Here is a 12,349-nt window from a genome sequence, read left to right on the forward strand (position 1 = left end):
GTTCAGGGTTTGGGGAAGGATACGGGAGGAAGGGGGGGAACAAAGGTTGCTATTCGTACCTTAATGGTATATGTTGGGATGGGGGAGCAGGGTAAGCGAGAGGGGATTCTGGGATCGGGGGGTTCTAGACCGATCCGCGTTGAAATGCTTCAGTCTATTAGATTCTATCTCGCGGTTATCCATATTGACAGGCTTGTTCTGTGCTCTGTACTACTTTTTCTCTGCTCTTTCTCAGCTAAGTTTGGAGACCGATAATCAATCGAGAGGCGTAAAGAAGTGTAGCCGGAAGAAGGAAAGAGGTGACGAAGACTGATCCAAAGCTCCGGTTCGATTGACATTTATCTAATCATCGGGGGGAACGTTTCGTTTCTTTGCTTTTCCGCGATGGGATTCCATAAGCAAACAAGAGCAGGATTCAGATACGAAAGAAGAAAAGGCTCGTGGGATGTAGTAGCTTCGGACTTTGGGCCGTCTCCGCGCAATGGAGGCATCGAAACAGGAGAAAAGCCGCACTCGAGCTAGCCTTTGTGTTTCTTTTGTTGGGCGATGATAAAGGCATTGTTCAACGCGCCCCGTTCAAGGTGGGCTTTTATCTCCCCGGATGTTCTTGTTTCGGAGACGGGGAGAAGGAGGATATAATAGATACCTGCCAGGTACGGGCACATGCTTTTTTCTACTCTCCCCTTATGTGTTTCCAGTGGCGTTTAATAGCACGTTTATCTTTTTACTAGCTTGAACGACCGAACGGTTCATGTGAAGTGGGTGGGTGAAGAGATGTTCTCTGGAGGCAAAGTTCTGTCTGGATGTCTGTCGCGGGGAGAGAGGTCCAAGGCGAAGTTGTTCAATTCATGTGGGGTATGGTGTATGCGCACCCATTGCATCTCTCAACACACACCATACACATACACAGAGAGAGAAAGAGACCGACTGACGGAACGGACGGACTGTCTCTTCTTTTTTCTTTAGTCAATAGTGGCGCGCGCCGTAGGCTTGGCTTGTCTGTCAGACTACGTGCCGGGGAAGGGGTCCAGGTGCGGGAGGCTAAGGTAGTGTGAGTGAGTGAGTGAGTGAACCCGTGTGTGTGGTGGATGTCTCTCTCTTTGGGAAACTAGCGACGAACGATGGGTTGGCGCTTTTGCGGATGGGGTCCGTGGGAAAGGGTACTGTTTAGTATATGGTGAACGGTATACGGTAGAGCTCTTTTGCTCCCTCATTCTTCTTGGTTCTTGATGAGTGGAATGGGCGGATCGATGAGTATTCCTTCCCCGAGTCCTGCTCAGTAAGGCGTGGTTTATGCGTTCTCCTTTTTTGCGGTTCCCTGCGGTTTGGATTCCCGGGGTTCGTTCGTGCGACTGTGTGAGTGGAGAGGGAAAAGTTGGGAACCAACGGCAAGCGCCTTGGCCCGATTAGCAAAGCCAGCCATGGATGGATGGGGGGGAAGTTGGAGAATCGATGCTATCCGGGGGTAGAAAAAGGCAAGAAATTCCAATGTAGCGTGGTTGGAGTTCCGTGGTGGGTTGGAGAGCAATGGTCCGCCGCCCGTTTGAGACTCGGGCGAAGCTGCGAGAGCCGAGGCGTGCTTGGTAGGTTTGAACTACACAATATATCTTACCATTGAACGTGTGTGATGAGACCATAGCGGGTGAGTTTTGTGAGGGTGTAGACTAGGCTTCTGGTGATGAGCGGGTCTATCCGCCGAGCTTCTTTCTTTGTCGTTTGGTAGTTTCGAAACCATGGTTTGACGATTCTGTGGACGGGAATCAAAATCACAACCCTGTGAGGCTGGATGGATGTCTGGGGTGATGGGTGTTGAGGGCACTAGGCTTGGCTTTCTCCTCTTCTTCCTCTGACCTACCCGTGGGTGAGTTCGGGAGAAGTAGAGTGTACTGACGTAAGGATGAGGGTGGTGATGAACACTGCATGTAAGGGCTACCTTAGTCTACGTGATTTCCCTCGCCTCGAGCACACTACCTAAACTACGTTTGATGGCATGGGGGAGGGGCGTTTGCGAGCGGGAACGGTGTTTGTTCGATAAGCAACTCTGGGCGCGAAGTCTATTGCGAGATGGGATGATCATCTTTGCCCTACGCGCTGTTCCAGTGACCAGTGTTTATATGTGTGTGATCGTGCTAGCCAGCATAAGATTTGCGCGGTGGTGTTTTTTTACCTTTCGACGATGCGGCTTTCTTTCCCCGGTCTGATGTCATCGTCCAGGGTATCGAGTTCTGATGACAATCCACGTTCCTAACGGAGGCACTTGAGAGGTCTATACAATCCTTCTCTCCATGTTAATGAAGGGCGCCTTGAAGTATCCGGTTCTAGCAGGGTTGTGATGTTTCTACATGCGACATATGATATGATGCCAAGTTGCGTGATGCTCGGTATTGATTCGGGCTATATGAAGTAACTTCACCATAACTCAGGTCCCAATTTGCTATTCCAGTCTGTTTCTTACTGGTGCGCCGATCTTCACTCAGACAAGCGGGGCAAAAGACTTAGCCAAAGACAGAGGCTCTGTGCGCGTTCTCTTGAGGAGCAAGCAGCCTCGGGTATTCTTCTATGCATGGTCCACGGCATTTGCTCGTGTCTTTTGAAGCCTCGGGTTGGAGCAAAAGAGCCAGTAAGCTGGATCTCTCTCTCATGTCGTTCGTTCTTTCGCTCCACAATCACATTCCCAAGGGAGAGGGGGGGTGTTTCTTCAACAACTAACGGATTCTTGCAGCGCATTGCATGCCACTGCAACCCTCCCCTCGTCCATATCGCAACCTCTTTTGCTTTCCCTGCGCAATGGCCAACACACCTGTTCTGCTTTCTCTCACGCGCTAGAGGGCCTTCTCAAACTGTTACTGCAATACGTTCGTGCTACCTTACTTACTCATAGCGATGGTCCGAAAGAGGGATTTCTTCTTCCCAGTTTTGCTGCATGCAGGAAACAAGACGGACCGCCAGCTCCAAAACCCCTCATCGAACACGGACCTCTCTACGGACCTTTCGCCTTTCCTTCGCATTCTCTCACACGCAGAGACACGTTTCTCTCAAGTCTCTCTATTCGTTTTGTATAAGCTAAGGTACGTAAAGGGCCCAAAGAGAAAGAGGGGGAAAGGGCACATCATTGATCCATGGGTAAACTTCCCCTCAAGGGTCTTTCCCCCCTCTTCCCTCTTATGCCGGCACTGCTCAGGTAGGAGGAGGGGCATCTCGGTGCTCCATGCAAAAGAGGGCGTATACTGGAGATGGTTTTGGCAAGAGGGAAAAAAAGGAGCCCCCCCTCTCAAGTTACGGCGAGCGGAGCTCCAACATGACATGTCTTTTTGGGACGGGCGCACGTACGAATACAGCGAGAAAACCACAAAACACGACTCAAGGACCCTGCTGGAATTCAAGTTGGCCAGTTTGCATACTAGTTTCCACCGACACATACTCTTTCTCTCTACGTATGCATACCGAGGAAGTGGTTGGCATTCTTTTTGACAGGGCACAGTCTTGAACAGCCGCGGACACACATGTTCGCCTACGAGGAAGGGAAAAAAGTGACCGACCTGGTCGTTTTCCGTAATAGAGGAGCATTGAGGAACGGAGAGACACCGAGGTATTGGAGGACCAGACGTCAAGAGAGTCCGAGCCCCACGGAAAACGGGAGCTGGACCCGGCATCCAGTCCGTGCACCCGGAGGAGGGGCCGGGTACCATTCTGACAGTTTGGGTCGTTTGCTGATCTTCCCTCTTAGCACTGGTCGGTTCGTAATGGACCGGGGGAGGGGGTTTCGAGCAGCAATGAGAAGTAGCAGGGACGGGAGAGGAGGAGAGGAGAGGGAGAGAGAGCGACGGAAAGGAAGATGCATGTCGTTGACTGCTGTTTTCATCCAACAGCGGCTTTGTCCGTTTCCCTTCTCTTCTTTCTTTCTTTCTTCCTCGTCTTCTGCCGTGCCGAGGAGGGGGTGGTGCTCTGTCGGGTAAATCGAACGGGAAGGGCTTCGTGGCCGGCTACGCGATGAATCAGGATTGGGGTTGGAGACCTCGCCGCTCGGTGAGTTTCCCACCGAAGCAGAGGATTCAGGGTAATGGGGTGACTTCTCCAGGTGAGCGGTCGGTGAACAGCACTAGTGATTGGTCCCAATGCGACGACCATGCTGGATTTCTCGCCGGTTCGCTTGGACGAGAGGGCAGCCAGCCTCACCAGGGGAGGGGGGAGGGATCAACACTTGGTCTTTGAACCAACAAAGCTGCCGTCTCGTTCTCTGCTTTCTTTTTCTCTCGCCTTGCGGAGTATTAGGCCTAGGTCCCATGTACTCCGAAGTCTGGGGCCTCTGGGCGACTGGTGTCTTGGATTTCCATTCCTTCACAGAGTATCATTGAAGACTCTATGTCACCCACCACCCCCGTCCCCTTCCCTGAGCTTTATCAGAAGCAAAGTCGGCTTCTTTTCTTCCTAGAAACCCCCTCTTGGCTGGCCGCCGGACGCTGGTCTGATTATCTGATAGGTTTTCATTTCTCTCTTTCTTGCACTTCCGGCCCGACTCCGGGGATCAGATAATGGGGTTGGGGGAAGAGCAGGGAAGAAAGGAAGGGAAAAACACGAACCAGGCCGGGATCCTGCATTATTGGCAGAAGATCCAAGAGCCAGACGTCCGGGTTACGTTTCACCGCATTTCGCTCCGAACGCATGATCTTCGGGAGACGTCGTTTCTCATGTTTCTCGTCCCCTTCTCTGCAGGACCGCAACCTCACAACGTTGAGAGAGACAGACTGTGTGTGTACGGAGTGCTAATATCTGTACCCACACCGAAAGGACCCTTGGAGTTTGAATTGAATGATGGAGTAGCTACTCGATAATGGCTGGGTTCCCCGTGCGATAAGGGAAAACCTCTCTGAAAAGCTCCAGAGCTGTCAGGTATTCGGTGTACTTGACTCTGCGGATCAACAGTGGACGGCATTCGTACCCGTTCGCATACGGAGGAGGCAGATGAGTATATCGCCTCTGGGGGTTTGCGCTTGTTGCAAGCAGTAAAAGAGTTGCGCTCGCAATTGTCAGGCGAGAAGAACTGAAGATCGGCATCTAGACCTTTGGACCGTTGTCTATTTCCTCTTTCCCTAGTCACCCTGCGACCTACCTATCGCCCAATCTGGTCCCTGTCACTGTTCATCTTGGACCCTAGGGCCTAACGTGACTTAGTCCCAGCCGTCGGTATCGCACGCAATCTTTTGCGCTGTTTTTCTCTCTTCTTCTAAATCTTCATTGCTTTCTTCTCGTGCATATTCCTTCGCGTAGGGATGGAACGTTGTGTTTGCGTCCTCTTTCCGAGCACTGAAAATGGTTGCTCTTCAAACTCCCCAATATGGCAGGTGCTTCGCAACCAATTCGTCCCAACTCCTAACAGCTCTCTCGAAGTCCCCATAGGCAGCAGCAGCAGTAACAAAACGGGGACCCTAGGAACCGCTCGTTGGTCTTGTAGGGATTTCGAGTCAGGACCCTTGCCCGCTCAATGCGGCGCGACTTTTAATTCCTCAATGGTGTGGTCCGTGTGGTGCGGACTTGCGAAGAAAGAGGGCCCGCGGAACGGGATGTGCATTCTCGCGGGTTCGTAGTTCAACCACCACCACCAAGTGATCGAACTCCCGGGACTTCTATCGTCTTCCCCCCGTCCGCGCGAGGGAAGGGGAGGGGGGAAGAGGGATCATGGATAGGAGCAAGGGAGGCAGGCGGCGGCCCTTGCTAATACTTGGCCCCATGCGTTCCTCTCTTACGGATCTCGGACGGTGCCTGCCAATCACCGCTCTCGGGGCTCAGCTCCGGCGGCCACCAGTTACGCGGCTGAGCGATGGGATCAAACGGGAGGCCTGTCTGGAGGCTGGCGCGAGAGAAGGGAAATCACGAACGTACGGCTGGGAACCTGGGACGGCTTTTCCCCGGGTTCGCCAAGTTTGCGTCCCTGTGGCAGAGAAGGGGTGAACTGCTCCAAGATCTCCCTGTCCCCTGGCTCGTTGGAGTCGTTGGGTCAACTTGGCATGAACACCAGAGGTCGTCATTCATCCCCTCCCCATGCTTGCTGCGCTGCTGCCACTACCGTTGTTGCAGGACTTGTCTTGCCCTTCCGGGTTCCCTTCTCCATCCCAAAGTTCCAAACATCTCTCGCTCTGTGCCCTTTTCTCCAATGGCTCCAACAGCCGAACCGGGAAACGTAACCGTCCGGCAGATATTGATCACATATCTGTTCCGGCGGGAGGGTGGAGTAGGCAGCCCAGGACAGATAATACCGACCCAGTGTCTGATGTTCTCCAAGGAACCAACGCGAGGTTGAGAATCGTCTCACAGCCCTGGGGGGGAATCGGCCAATCGCCCAAGGGTCTCGGTCTGCTAGGCTGAACTCAAAGTTACGGCATAATCTTGCCTGTTTGAACTAGTTCGGGCTGTTGACGACGTCCGTGGACGATGACAAAGGTCATGTAAATCGAGGCAGGTCTGTTCGACTTGGTTTCTCTCCCTTCATCTAGATCTTTACGTATTTTATCTCCCGCGACCTGCCTCACCGAGAGGACGGTCGCACCATGGGCGATCATCCCGCGTGGGGGCAGCCGGGGTTGGAGGTTAACCGTCTCACGGGAATTTGGCTGGGTCCATGTTCGATTCGTGTGTGGTGCGGTAGGATGTAGAAGGGGATGGTAGTGGCCTAGAGCCCGTCGGACAAGCCCGCTTGGAGGTGTGGCACCTCGCCTCGAAACGGATGGAGCGGGTGAGGCCGACGCGCGACGCGATGATGGAGGGAGCAGCGATGGCTGATATGCCCCCACGGCTGAAGATAGACTTTGGAGAAGGTGAGGTAGCTGGACGAGCTTTGTACGGGGCTTACACCGGTGTTGAAAATGGGGAGATTCTGGATCTAATCTACGCCGGAACGGGGAACGTTTGCCGACGCCGTGTCGTTCGGTCAGCGGTTTTCTCCACTTCACCGCTTGAACGGCTGAGTCGTTAAAGATTAAATGAGAATTCTATAACAGTCGGTATGGACCGTCTGGACTCGGGGTCGGAAGCCGAGAGGCGGATATTGACGGCAGTCTGTTTGATCGACTACGGATCATGGCTCTCGCTATCTAGCACGATGGAAGTGTTGATGCCGAGGCGTGTATGTTGCCAATGAATGAGCATGAGCTCACTGGTCAGTCTCAACACTGCGGTAAAGGAAGATCACTATAATGTTCTAATGTGATACAACCGTGATGCTTTGATCAGGCCCGCAGTATCCTCTGCCTGATGGGCTGAGGATATGTTTTGGCGCCAAGTGCTTCGGTCCGCTTCGTTCCGGGGCATAAGCTTTGCTGATTCTTTGGGAATCACGTTTCTCCCATCACTCTGTTATGATCGTATTGTGTAGGTTCATGAGAAATTTGGCACATTGTCAGGCACTTCAGGGGTTAGATGAAGGGATGAAGTTAGGCGACTGGGAGATATAAGCCTATGACTTGTCGAGCCTTCTGAGCTGTATGTAGAACACAAAAACGCTGCCTCGGGGGCTTCATCACTCTGATTAGACTTTGCGATTCGATTGTTCCTTAGTTTGGCTTCATAAAGACCATATTCTTTTTGGCGACTTTGTCATGGCTGATGAGGGCTTTGTAATTCCATTCATGGTTTCAGACTAGTACAACATCGACGCATATTCTGTTGCGTACCACGTCCGGTAGTTCCGAATCAAGCTTCTCTCTTCTCGAGTGAATGGCCGGTACTTGAGCTGGATTGGGACTTCGGTCAACGACCACTACGATGGCTTGACAGAGAAGGAAATGAATCAGTCCAATCCGACCTTTTGAGAGACCAGGCTCTAGATAGTTGCGTTAATTCGGCTTGATGTACTTTGAGCCATCTTGGTATTGGAAAGAGCTGCTTCTTTACGTAAGCGTTCATGGATTCAGGTGCGCTTGGGTGAAGAAGTGCTCTGTATGCTTTGGTTAGGTCAGTATGGTCCGCGTTCGCTCGTGAGAGCTTAGTCTATCGTCTGTTATAAATTCTTGATACTAGCTAGTAGATGTCATCACGCGGTAGTTTGAGGAACTCTGGCAATGTTCGGAACAGAATTATAGCCTGGTATAAAGAAAGAGTTATCAGTATCACGGACTGAACTTGAGGTGAAAATGAGCTATTTGTTGATAAGATGACAGTCACGAGATCACTGCTTGCGGTGTAAAAGGAAGATGAGATCTAGTGTGCCGTCGTCGCCTTTAACAGTACTTTGTCGTTGGAGATAGAGGAAGATGGTAGGAACCATGCTTGGGAGGTATTGGGGCTACATTCCGGCTTCCATTCTTGTAACTGAACATACCATATGGGGTCCTGCAGCTCACTATAAGAATTGCTAGATTTTTGAATCGAAGAAAGAAGCAACGGTTCTGAATATGTGAGGTGAGCTTCTACTTACTATGTCCAAGCAGTGCCTTCTTATCCACGCCCTCTACATCTTGAGCTGTGGCGTATTCCATCAAAGTATTAGGCATTGATCTTCTCCTTATGTCAGGTCGCGATCTACACTGCTGTACGTTACTATTGAAGAACCATTTTACCTAGAGCCTCGGTTACGAAGCTAGAATTGAAACAGCCAAGGAAATTTGCATGGTGAGCCTTGACTTTCTAATGCTTGAAGCGAGCTGAGAACAACCTTTCGTTGTTGCTTCTATGCAAGTCGTCCTCGTTAGTCCCGGCCAGGCGATTTAGCTTCCGATGAGATTAGTATTTCGAATGCAGTCCCACGCGCGTTCCCTTCAATTGCTCCTGATGTATCCCGGAGGAATACGCCTCGAGAGAACAAAAAGAAGAGTGTACGTGTATGGGATTGATGACATTGCTATACGGGCCGTCCTAGATGTGCATGATGGACGACCAGAGTAAGTCAGAACATTGGACACAATTGGCTTCGGACCGGTACTGCCCGTGTTTATATATTCCCCTTGGAAGTATTAGAGTAACAAAGAGGTTATGCTCTACTCTGCCCCGTGGAAGATGACACCGCGGAATCCCACGTCGCAATGTGCGTCCATCAATATACTGACACCATCAGCGATTGCCTCTGATTCTTTGAGCTCGAGGATGGAGCATCGACGCACAGAACTCAAGTGTTAACTTTCAGGCTAATCAAGAGGATGCTTATTATGAATGTGATGATGGTCAATCTGGATCCTCAGAGTCTTCACACGAGTGTAGTGACACTACCTGCATCCTGTAAGTCTCTACCGTCCGCGTGGTGTTTTCACTATGGATAGAAGAGAAGGTCAAAAAAGGAATCCACCAGGTAACTGAAGTATTCTGCGGGATTCTGTCTCTATCAGGGTTTCACAATGGAAAGGACAATTTAAACTTCAGCTCGTTGATATCCAAGACAACGGGACTTCATATTGCGTGGTATGCATCGTTTTATGTACAATGATGAGTCTATCACGATTCGGTATCTTCATTATCCAAGAACATCCCTTCAGGATTGCTGCCATACCACTCAAGCTCAATGACAATACGTTTGGCAGATACTAGTTCGTTGCATATGTCAGTTGACAATTCTTCCCCAAACCACGTTTTATTAGATCTCAAAGTACCTCGAAGGGTATGTATAACATCTAAATAGAAGTTTTAAAGAGGAAAATCTGGTCATAAAAGAGATCACCTGTGGGATTCAAACCCACAAGTTACAGCCCGGTAAATCTGCTCTCAGGCTTTGGCCATTAATGTCTTTGGCTTCTGGGCAACTTTCCCTTTCTTGCTGCTGTTGAGAATTTCCGAGATGCATTGGACTATAGACCACCCTCCTTGTCATTCCCTCGTGACGCATGATATACAAGGGAGAAGCATAATCAGAACACGCAGCATCAAAACAAACAATGCGCCTCAATCACGCTCCACAATATGGACTAAATACCACCATCATCTCTCAAACACCCAACAGCCTCGCAACCTCCTCAAACCCGCCCTCCCCCTCCTTAACCCAAATATCAACCCACCCCTTGGCATCCTCGTGCCTCTCGCTCCCGACCTCCCAATCCTCCTCCTCCGGCCTCTCAACGTAAACAGTCCTCATCCCCCGTCCCCGAGCAGCCATCAAATCCCCCAAATGCGCCGCCACCATCGCAACATCCCTCGCCTTCCCGCCACCACCACCGCCGCCGACCAAAGCCTCCACCGCGCCATCATAAACCGCCGCATGAGGCTTATACGCCCTGAAATCCTCCGCCGACAAAATCTTCCGGAACCCGAGCCCGCCAAACGCATCCAGATCGCCCAACAGCGTCCTGTTGCCGTTGCTCAGCGTCGAGGTGACGTATTTCCCGCCCAACCTGCGCAACCCTTCCACGGAATCCGCCCACGGCCGGAGACGGTGCCACGCGAGACTCAGCTCGCGGATTTCTTCGGGGTGGTACACGCCCTCTAACCCCCACGTCCCTAAAAGCTCGACGAGGCTGTCGTGGTGGTGCGCGTCAATGTCTTTCCAGGGGGTTTGTCCGGGGACATGGCCGCGCACGAAGCGCATGTAGGAGGTTCGCCATTCTTGGGCAAAGGTCGGCCAGTTTGTTGTTGCGAGCTTTTCTAGCTTTTCTTTTGTGTCCTTGTCATCGTTGGTGGATGTGGATGTGGAAGAGGAAGAGGCCAGCTTGGCTTTTGCGCGGGAGGTGAGTTCGTCCACCACCGAGGACCGCCAATCCACGGCTGTGCCAAAGACGTCAAAGGTAAGCGCCTTGAGGTCGCGGAGGTTCTCTGCCTTGATATTGGGGAGGTCGCCTGCAATGCCGGACATGTTTCCTTTTTGTCGAGCCAGCTATTGGAAACTGTGATGGTTTCGATTTCGCTGTTCTCTTTACTTTGGTAGAGTCTCTGGCTGGAAAACCTGGAAAAATGCTTCAAATGACCAAGCTTGTAGTATATGAAGCCGAGCAAATCCTGGAAAGGGAAAGTGTTGTAGTATACAGGGCGTAGAGGGGGGAGTCGTCACCTATATCAATCTTGGAGGCGGGGTCGGATTGCTGACTGATCCATCCCGAACCCCGCCTGTTCTCTCGGACCCGGGAGGGGCCGCGGCAAGACAACGTTCCGCTCGGGCAGCCCGGACGGCGTGGAACGCCAGACAAACGTGAGAAACATGTCTTTAAGGAACTTTGTGATACCCTTATACCATCTGTTGAGTAATCTGAGATGCACTGAAGAAATTAGAAGTCTACCCTTTTTTGATCATCAACAGTGATCAAAACCGGACGCGGAAATGACCTCATCAGGAGTATCAAACACGGTCTAAATCCAGCTCTCATGAACAAGACTACGAGCTTTAGATATAAGGAGCGAAATAAAATGATCTAAGATATGTCTGTAATTCTCTTAAGAATGGAACGCGGTACCATGTTGATGCAATGCGGCTCCGTGAAGTGCGTCATACTTAACATCTATCGAGAGCCCGCCCGCCACGCATCTATTTCGAACATATATGGTCGCTGAACCTCCGCGACAAACAAGCACAAGAGTAGAAGTAACCATGACAAGAAGCGACGCGATCTCTATCAATCTCACAGCCATGATCTCTGCTAGACCCGGAGCAGTCGGAAGCAAAAGAAGCTGCACTTAATTCCGGATATCTCACTCTGCACACCAAGAAGAAAACACAACCTCCTTGGGGAAGAAGCCATCACCACCAACATGACGCCTTTGAAGAACCGCATGAACATCCTGAATTCACAAAGACGTCCACAAAATTCAACCGCGGGCGGACCGGGAACAATCTCAATTATCCCGGCAGCCCCAATCTCGGGTTCGCTCAAAACCCTGCCTACCCAAACGCCCTATCCCCTGTTCATCGTGTTAAACGAAACATACCGGCTTGCGTCTCCTCCACTTCGTTTCTTTCGAAGGCCTTGTTTCATACCCGCGATGACGTCCGAAACAAGTGGAGAGCGTGGCTCAGTTCCTTCCGGGATGGGAAACATGGGAGCGAGTGTGTGTTAAACGACAGCCTCATCTCCAAGAGCCTGGTCCTCGGCTGTGCGCCTTGTTGACCTGGGTCTGTTGTGAAGTCGTTTTCGTCTCCTCAAATACGGATACCTGGTACTCAGAGACCATGCGGAGCGCAACGAAAAAGGGGGAACACGAGTAAGTAAGGAGATTGTGTTACACCCAGCGACTGAGCGACAGTGAGAGATGGCGGCTGAGACGGGCGGTATCCTTGTGAACTCCGACTCGACGGATCTAGACGAAGTTCACGTTCGACAACTGATGACCGAGACGCCCAATATGTGCCCAACCTGGTTTGCGAGGAATCCACGCGCCTTCACTGGATATCCTGATGTTAGATTAGCCAGGGAAGTAGCAAAGATCTCGCCATGGTCAAACT

The 12,349-nt window shown here is 51.4% G+C and overlaps 3 protein-coding genes across 3 annotated transcripts; all 3 read right to left on the reverse strand.

Annotated features, from left to right (window-relative positions):
• Positions 1–3,177: 3,177 nt before the first annotated feature.
• Positions 3,178–5,055, reverse strand: CLUP02_10325 (uncharacterized protein; the record flags this gene model as incomplete). Its single annotated transcript, XM_049289301.1, has 9 exons — positions 3,178–3,227; positions 3,299–3,369; positions 3,435–3,463; positions 3,540–3,690; positions 3,750–4,099; positions 4,157–4,306; positions 4,370–4,516; positions 4,581–4,745; positions 4,864–5,055. 9 exons carry the CDS (start codon positions 5,053–5,055, stop codon positions 3,178–3,180), a joined length of 1,305 nt encoding a protein of 434 aa, XP_049146446.1.
• A 169-nt stretch (positions 5,056–5,224) lies between these two features.
• Positions 5,225–9,766, reverse strand: CLUP02_10326 (uncharacterized protein; the record flags this gene model as incomplete). The annotated part of the gene is made up of 21 exons (XM_049289302.1): positions 5,225–5,445; positions 5,745–5,841; positions 5,877–5,999; positions 6,062–6,314; positions 6,376–6,459; positions 6,599–6,842; positions 6,912–6,949; positions 7,007–7,065; positions 7,096–7,150; positions 7,208–7,347; positions 7,402–7,585; positions 7,650–7,753; positions 7,849–7,930; positions 8,031–8,048; positions 8,111–8,193; positions 8,224–8,381; positions 8,411–8,490; positions 8,974–9,096; positions 9,182–9,307; positions 9,425–9,509; positions 9,670–9,766. 21 exons carry the CDS (start codon positions 9,764–9,766, stop codon positions 5,225–5,227), a joined length of 2,454 nt encoding a protein of 817 aa, XP_049146447.1.
• A 141-nt stretch (positions 9,767–9,907) lies between these two features.
• Positions 9,908–10,768, reverse strand: CLUP02_10327 (haloacid dehalogenase; the record flags this gene model as incomplete). The annotated part of the gene is made up of 1 exon (XM_049289303.1): positions 9,908–10,768. One exon carries the CDS (start codon positions 10,766–10,768, stop codon positions 9,908–9,910), a length of 861 nt encoding a protein of 286 aa, XP_049146448.1.
• Between the last annotated feature and the right edge of the window lie 1,581 nt (positions 10,769–12,349).

This window comes from Colletotrichum lupini, chromosome 5, assembly GCF_023278565.1.
Source record: "Colletotrichum lupini chromosome 5, complete sequence".
Taxonomy (NCBI): Eukaryota; Fungi; Ascomycota; class Sordariomycetes; order Glomerellales; family Glomerellaceae; genus Colletotrichum; species Colletotrichum lupini.